The 8,315-nt window shown below is 36.9% G+C and overlaps 1 protein-coding gene across 1 annotated transcript; it reads left to right on the top strand.

Annotated features, from left to right (window-relative positions):
* Positions 1–780: 780 nt before the first annotated feature.
* On the top strand, positions 781–4,656 carry fgg (fibrinogen gamma chain). Its single transcript, XM_042393664.1, has 9 exons — positions 781–843; positions 933–980; positions 1,083–1,269; positions 1,539–1,623; positions 2,307–2,437; positions 2,819–2,952; positions 3,410–3,594; positions 3,755–4,032; positions 4,229–4,656. The coding sequence occupies exons 1-9, from the start codon at positions 781–783 to the stop codon at positions 4,411–4,413; spliced, it is 1,296 nt and encodes a 431-aa protein (XP_042249598.1). The 3' UTR covers positions 4,414–4,656.
* The last annotated feature ends 3,659 nt before the right edge of the window (positions 4,657–8,315 follow it).

Raw genomic sequence — 8,315 nt, 5'->3', positions numbered from 1 at the left:
ATTGCTCTCCACATAGCCACACATAGAAGCGCTTTCTGATCTCAAGTCCCTATCAGCAGGACAGCTTCATTTGTTGGTGCCATCCAAATCATTGCTGCTAAAATAGTATTTCAAAAAGTAAAATGGCTGACTTAGAACATCATTGTATTGACTACCTCATATTTTTGATTTAACAAGTCAAACAAAATGACGTCATATATCATGTTTTGACTTCTATGACTATTTTTATTTTTGTCATTCTTGACATCTTCTGTTTTTTTTCACATTGGCATAAATGTTTGAGATGTCCTCTTAAAAGATTTTAACTAACACCTGCTAACTAATCCAAAACAAGTATTTTACATGGCTACTTTGTGTTGTGAACAATGTTAATATTTTACAGGGACATGTTATAATTACATTTTGTCTTTAAGGAATGACTCATACTGTCATTTGTCTTTGATTTTTATCTCATGGTGACCCAAGTCAATGTCATCAAGCACTGAATCATCATTTCTCTCAACTCTCTTTGTCATACTTACCGTCACTGAGTTAAATGCAAATATGGAGTGCATGGGAAAGTCACAAACAGCAGCCAGTTACTGACCCCCTCAAATCCCGGCAATGACCATTATTGGACATTTGAGTCACAGTTTTGTCTCAACACGGTGAGTGGGATGTTTGCATATGAACCTCTTATCAAATAGTGAACTGAGGACCTTGTTCAGATAAATATCCAACAAAGTCGAGCAGATCATCATTCTCCAAGAAGACAAGACCACAACTGGTGGCAAAAGCAACATGGCTTCATCACTTCTGGCAACGGCAGGAGGACTTCTGTTACTTTTCTCCTTCTCATCAGCAGTAAGTCACCAACTTTAGCTGAATATTATACTGATGCAGTTACGCTGAACAACAACCAACCAATAAGTTTTGTGTTGTTTTTTGTGCAGCAACCCAGAGGAGACAGCATTGCAGTATGCAACCCAAACGACGGCTTTGTAAGTATGCAGTTATAAACAGTGACCTGACATCTTTTTGCTGTGTGTACATCAGAGAAAACACTATAATTGATGTTTTTCATATGCTCTGTCTGTATTCAGGGAAAGTACTGTCCAACTACATGTGGAGTGGCTGATTACATGCAGAGATATATACCAGGAGTGAGTCGAGATTTGGACAAGATGCAAAAGGATTTGGAAACAATTGCCAATCTGACACAGGGGACAGAAGAAACAGTTACCTACATGAAAGATTCTACTACTTCAGCTCAAAAGAGTACCCAGCCAGGTAACAAATTCAATTTGATTTGATTGTGTTTTACTCATTATTAATATGGCTAGATAACTGCTTTAATTTTGTCTGTTAATTATTTACCAATTTATTTTTCTTTTAATGATCTGTAAAGCACTTTGATCAAAGTGCGTTGTTTTTAAATGTGCTCATGAATAAATTGACATAAGCACAGACTTTTGTTGCTATATTGAAAGTATTGTTAAACCAGGGGAAGTAACTTTGAAAACAACAAGTCCACCACTGAAACTGACTTTTTATTTCAGACCCGTACTTCAAAAGGTCATCGGGTATGCTGGAAGATGTCCTTCGATTTGAAAAGACCATCATTACACAGGAGCAGCAAATATTGTAAGTTACCATTAGCACTGAAATTATGCCGTTATAATGATTTGATTTTCATGACTTGGCCCCTTCATGTCCAGTGGTGGAAAGAAAATAAGCATATTTATTTAAGTATACTTGTGTAAGGTTTTGAGCTACAGGAGTATTTGCATTTTATGTTCTACTCTACATTTATTTGACAACTATAGTTACTAGTTGCTTTGCAGATTATATTTTCCACCCACAACATATGAACATTTTATAATTTGTGATAAATTGTTTTGGATTAGTGTGTAAAATATAAACTTGGCTCCACTTTGTCCAGCCTTAATGTGAAACATACTAAAATTATTCTTAATATAATATATAAAATAGCACTCTAAAAGAGGACAGTGAGTAATTTTACTTTTGATACTTCTTCCACCACTGTTCATATTTCTCTTTGCTCCTCCAACTGGCAACAGCCACCTACACCCTCAGATCAATGCACACCGCCATCTTCGCCTACACAGTTAGGACTGAACACAGATTATGGTGCTATTTGCCACCCACATATGTTTCCAGGACATTTCTTTTTTTTCTATTTTCTGTTTCTTTTTTTCCCCATCTCATTTTGTAAAATATCTCTGAGCTTTAGTATTTTGTGTAAAAAAAAATAAAACTAAAAATGAATGATAGGATACAGCTCATAATAATTTCCCTCTTTCCAGTGAACTTCAGAATTTAATTTCATCCAACGAGAGGCGAATGGCAGATTTGAAACAACTCTCCATTCAGCTGCAGCAGAGATGTAGTGAGCCCTGCAAAGACTCTGTTGAGATTCAGCCCACCAAAGGAGCAGGTAAAAAAAAAAAAAAAAAAAAAGCTGTGACCCTCAGGCCATTCCCTTTTCACAAGAAGTTTCTCAATCATGCCTCATCTGAACAACATTTGTCCTCGTTCAGTGTTTAGTTAGAGCCTAAAATCGATAGGCTGCAGCAACGAAAAGTAAACAGATTTATTCCAGCTGTAATTTGCTGTGACCTCATTTCACATGACTCTTTCCTAAACTTACCTTTTTCTTAAACTTTACAATTAAAAAAAAAGTGAACATAATTAAAAGAAACATAAATAAAACTAAAATCAGAAATATATCTGGTGATTTTTGTCAGAATTCATATAATATGAAATATTTTAATATTGTTGTACTTACCCTTTTCTTTTTCTCCTCTTTTTTTATTAGATTGCCAGGATATTGCTAACAAAGGTGCCACCGTCAGTGGTCTTTACTATGTGAAACCAGCGAAAGCTACTGAAGAGTTCCTGGTGTACTGTGAGATTGACAACTTTGGACGTGGTTTCACAGTAATACAGAGGGTATGCATCATTTTAACTGCCTGTTTAATGTTTTCATCTTACACTCATTGATTCCTGCAAAGTGTTTGTGTAAGAAGTAGATCACCATTCCTGAAAGCAAATAACTGGTAATACTGATTAGGGACTGTTCAAAAAAGATTACCTGATAAATTTGACAAAGGAAAGTTGACATAAAATATAGTCAGAGAAATGTAAAATACCCTCTCCTGCCCTGCTATCCCCCCCAAAAAACTCAGACTACCCTCCCTTCGATTAAAATAAAAAGACATGATTTCTGACCACCGTCCCCTACTAACAATTTTCATACAGTCCCTTAGCGAGCAACTCTTAAAATTGGAATTAAAATCTATTAGGATTTAAGAAATGTTTTGTTGACTAACGAACTGTTGAAAGAAGAATCAATCTCATTCTCTGCCTTGAGAAATTATGACTCTGATCACTTTTTCTGTGTCCACAGAGACGTGACGGCAGTGTGGACTTCCACAAGGACTGGACCCAGTACAAGGAGGGCTTTGGTTATCTCTCCCCAGATGACACCACAGAGTTCTGGCTCGGCAATGAGAAAATGCATCTGCTGACCACTGGTTCGACCATCCCGACTGTGCTGAGGATAGAGCTTGTTGACTGGGAAGGCAACAAAAGGTACAAACTTGCAGACACGATAACAGTTTATGTAAGCGCTGAGCAAAGGGACTCACTGACAAGGCAAACATGGCCCTGATGATGAGGTTACCTTTGAAGAAGAAAAAGATGACTCAGCAAAACTAACTCTAAATCCTCCTCTGTGGCCCCCTCTCTCCAGATATGCTGACTACACCATGTTCAGAGTCGGGCCAGAGGCCGACCAGTACCGTCTGACCTACGGCTACTACTTTGGCGGTGATGCTGGAGATGCTTTTGATGGTTTTGACTTTGGAGACGACCCCAGTGACAAGTTCTACACATCTCACAATGGCATGCAGTTCAGTACCCATGACAAGGACAACGACAAGTATGACGGCAACTGTGCAAGGCAGGATGGCTCCGGCTGGTGGATGAACAGATGTCATGCTGCCCACTTGAATGGCAAATACTACCAGGGTAAGACTTGACTAAAACTGGGGTTAAGCCCTTTAACTAATGTTTATTTGTATGATTGGTGCAAAATTAGCTCAGTTTAAAGTACCAAAATCATTGTCTTTATTAACTTATTACCATCAACCCACAAACCTAAAGAAAAAAGTGTTATTCATGCATGTACACATTAGTAAATATTTTCTGTTTTTGCTTCATCCAGGTGGAAGGTACACAGAGAAGGACGCTGGTGAATATGGCTTTGACAACGGCATCATTTGGGTCACATGGCACAACCGCTGGTACTCCTTGAAAGAAACCACAATGAAGCTCATTCCCCTGAGCCGCATCACAGCCGGTGGACAGCAGACTGGGGTGAAACAGTTTGGTGGACTTGGAGATGCTTAAAGAGTAACATGCTTGTGGTCTGTTTAGACTGCTGATGTCTGACTTCATGGTGTGTCTTGGTGTGATGTGAGCATGCTTTGCTAGTCCTTTTCTTCTTCAGTGTTGTTTTGACCACTAAAGAAATATTTTTTCTTTGCCAAATATGGTTTGTCAAACTTAATTGGCCGGTATTATTTTGCACCCAAAGGATATTAGCAACATGCTCTGGTACTTCCTCTAATGCGATATGGCCAGAATTTTTTTTTTTTTTTTTTTGTAATGTGCAGATGAAACAAAAGCACTTGGTACAAAGAAAAATATCAAGAAAGTAAATATGTGTATGAAAAAACTAGCGCTGAAATATTTTGTCACTGACACTGAGTGTCCAGAAATATAGAAAAACCTGTCTGTCCTTCAATAAATACTATGAAGTTCACTTTTAGTCGCCATTTCTACTGTGGTTGTTTGTGTGTTGACTCAATTACATAATATTGTGGTGGTGGTGTATACTGGATTGCATCATACTGAAAGGTTTTTCTACTATTTTGTCCACCTTATTTGAATATATGTAATATATTTAACATCTCAGTGACTCAATGTCAGCACTCATCAAAAATCATTAGTTCCAGTTTCACAAAGGTAGCATTTATTACAAAACAGTTATATTGGAATACATTGCAATCCATACAGGGTGTCTAGTTTGACTTATCACGTAACGTAATTTCTAGGACAGAACGTTATATTCTTATGGAGACACCCACAAATGTTTGCCTTTCTATAGATGTGAGGACACTCATTGACGCAATGCATTCCCTAGCCCCTTATCGTAACCTGAACCATCATAACTAAATGCCTAACCCTTACCCCTAACCCTAGCCTAAACCAAATTCTAACCTTAACCTTAAAAGTAAGTGTGAACCCTCAAACAGGTCTTTGAAGTTGTGAGGGATGGCGAAAATGTCCTCACAAGGCAGGAATGTCCTAACTACAGTGGTTTTGAACTAAAATTTGTCCACACAAAGATAGAGAGACAGGGTCACACACACACACACACACACACACACACACACATACACACACGTATTTACTTTATATTAAAATGAACAGCTTCTAGATTAATCTGTGATTTGGCTACACAGTGGACCTTTTAAACAAATTAAATGCCAGCATGGCAAACATTAATTTGTTTTATAAGCAACAAAGTGCAGTCCATCAATATTCTCTCCATAAAGTGACTACCAGTAATTGAACAATATGGTGATCCTCTACGCACTTCTAAAAGGCACTTGAACACATTCCAGTATGCATAAAAGAGTATGTTAATAAATAATAAAACTAAAAATTCTTTTCTTATAGACTCTTTTTTATTCAGTACCTTCATCTGGTGTAGAAAAAAAATACACTCTTCATTAAAGAAAGTACATGCTTTCCCTCAGGCCTTGATTGACCTCTGTCATTTATTTTTCAAACATTTGATTTAAATATCTCTTTTACACAAATGACCTTGACTGTAGCTGTAGTTGTTTGGTGATTTGTCAAGAGGGATTTGCAGTTAAAATATGTTTTTATTTTATTTTCCTCACCAATATCTCAGGGTTACACTGTATAGTTATACTTATTATATATTTAATAGAAAAGTTATTCACATTTAATAGACTGGCCCTGTGCCTGCTTTTGCAGAGATGACCAAGATTAAATGATCTCAGGTGGAGCTGTATTTTCTGACATCAAAACAGAGTTATCGTGGCAGAGTTCTTATCAGACCTTCACATTTATGTTTATTTTGATCCACATGTGGACAATTTATTTACTCCGTATCGTGCACTGGCACTAGTACTTGTCCCCATTTGTCTTTTCACTCACCTTGATAGCTGAGCCAAAATTACTGATGCCTGTGTATTGCCTAATATGAACCAATTGTGCAAGAGGCTGATCTCTAAAGTCCCTAAAGTCAATAAGTGTTTTTGGAACAAATAAGACTCAATAATTACAACAAAACATACAGGGAGAATGTTTGACCTGACCAGGATTATTGTTACAGGTTACTGTGCTACAGAATAGCAAACCAAACAACCCTTTTTTACTAGATAGACCACATCTTTTTGGCATTGAAGGATTGGATAACCATTAATCAATGTACTCCGTTAGTCAAACATGGTCTGGTACATGAGGCAGGAAACTTTGGCCTATGCTCAATGTTTAGCTCTAACAATACAATATTTTGCTACAATACAGAAGGCCACAATTGCAGCATAATTATTTATAATTATGTTCTTTGTATCAAAATACTGGGAATTATTATCTGTTAAAACAACAACAACAACAACAAAAAGATGTTAGATATTTTTGGAATCGCTTATCTTGCACATAAAGTTTTCAGGGGTTATAGGACAATTGTACAGAAGCCAAGGACAGCTGTGTTTGCAGTTATTTTTTTAGATGCTGTTATCTCAAGATCACATGTTAATTATTTAGTTATAAAAACAAGCTGTTATCTCAAGATAACGAGATAATCATCCCATTATCACAAGAAAACAAAAGGTTGTTTTCTCTCATTACTTATAATGTTTATCAGGGATCAGGGGTGCCATGTCAGCATTAGGGATGTGCAGAGAGTCCAGTATTTGTATTGGTATCTGTATTTGTTGAGGCAGCAAAATTATTTGTATTTGTGTTTGTATTCAAATAAAAGTGGAAAGAGGCTTAAAAATCCTGTTTTTGTTATTATGCATTTAATTTTAGAAAATTAAAGTGTTACAGTAAGTGTTCATGAATAAACTACATTACAAAGGAGGTCCCCACACCAGGTCTTGAACTGGAGTCTCCCAGATCATAGACGACTACACTGACTACTGAGCTAAAACTTGAATCATCGCCTCATTGCAGACAGACCTCTACCTATTTATACACCAATAACACAGAGAAAGCACACTGTGTAACGTGTAGGGAAGAATTTCAAAGGTGACTATTGCTTTGCACTTTTCATTTATTGCCTATTTTTACAATCTAACTTTGTGGAAAGGAAAAGGGGAACAGTCAGTAGCTCAGCTTTATCTCTGGGGATGTCCAAATTAGGAATGTGCGTCATGTAGCAGGTGGATGTGACTCCCCTCATTGAGACCTGCTGATAGACGTAACAGCAGAGCAGAGGAGAGAGACTGAGATAGCGATGTATTTGACATGTTTTTTTTTCTTCCTGAAAACAAATAATTTTAAAAATACTTTTATGAAATAAATATGCGTAAAAAATACACTATTTGTGCTTTGCCGAATAACGTATTTGTATTCAGGCACATCCCTAGCCAGCATGCATAGGTGGCATCTTGACAACCGTAACAACTGATTTAAGCTAAAAATGTCAGATCAAGGAGTACCCATTTTTATTAACAGCACCTTTATTAATGACATCTGTGTCACGGCCAAATGGTAGTTTGATTAACTCCTGGTCATAATATGATGATATGTTTCATGTAGAAGAAGTACCAAACAATACCTTTCAAGCATTTTCATTTCATTAGACTTAACGAGAAAAAGGACAGTGGGGTGGAGAGAGGGAATAAGAATCAACATATGACAGATTTGAACCCAAATCTGTCTTTAAGAGCCACCTGAAGGTGTCTTGTGCTTGATCTAAATAGTTGAGCTATCCATGTGAGGGAGACGTGGAGAGGAGAAGACAGGAAGGAACAAATGAGAATGATTTTGTTATAAATTATCTCATTTTCTCAAGAAATGGGCCTTTTGTTTTCTCGAGATAACGAGCTAAATTAGCTCATGATCTTGAGATAACAGCATAAAAAAAAATTAAAAATTGCAAACATGGCTGTTCTCGGCTTCCGTAGATTTGTATTATCTTATTCTTGATTTACTTTCTCAGAGGGTAAAATCATAGTTTGGAGGGAAATAATCAAACAATGGCAATA

Source organism: Thunnus maccoyii, chromosome 2 (assembly GCF_910596095.1).
Source record: "Thunnus maccoyii chromosome 2, fThuMac1.1, whole genome shotgun sequence".
In the NCBI taxonomy this organism is placed as follows: domain Eukaryota; kingdom Metazoa; phylum Chordata; class Actinopteri; order Scombriformes; family Scombridae; genus Thunnus; species Thunnus maccoyii.
This window is presented reverse-complemented; position numbering and strand designations above follow the sequence as displayed.

Excerpts from the sequence above, each read along its gene's own strand:
- fgg (XM_042393664.1), top strand. The coding sequence starts at position 781 with ATGGCTTCATCACTTCTGGCAACGGCAGGAGGACTTCTGTTACTTTTC. Across the intron at positions 844-932 it reads TTTTCTCCTTCTCATCAGCA|CAACCCAGAGGAGACAGCAT; the intron begins GTAAGTCACCAA and ends TTTTTTGTGCAG. Across the intron at positions 4,033-4,228 it reads GAATGGCAAATACTACCAGG|GTGGAAGGTACACAGAGAAG; the intron begins GTAAGACTTGAC and ends TGCTTCATCCAG.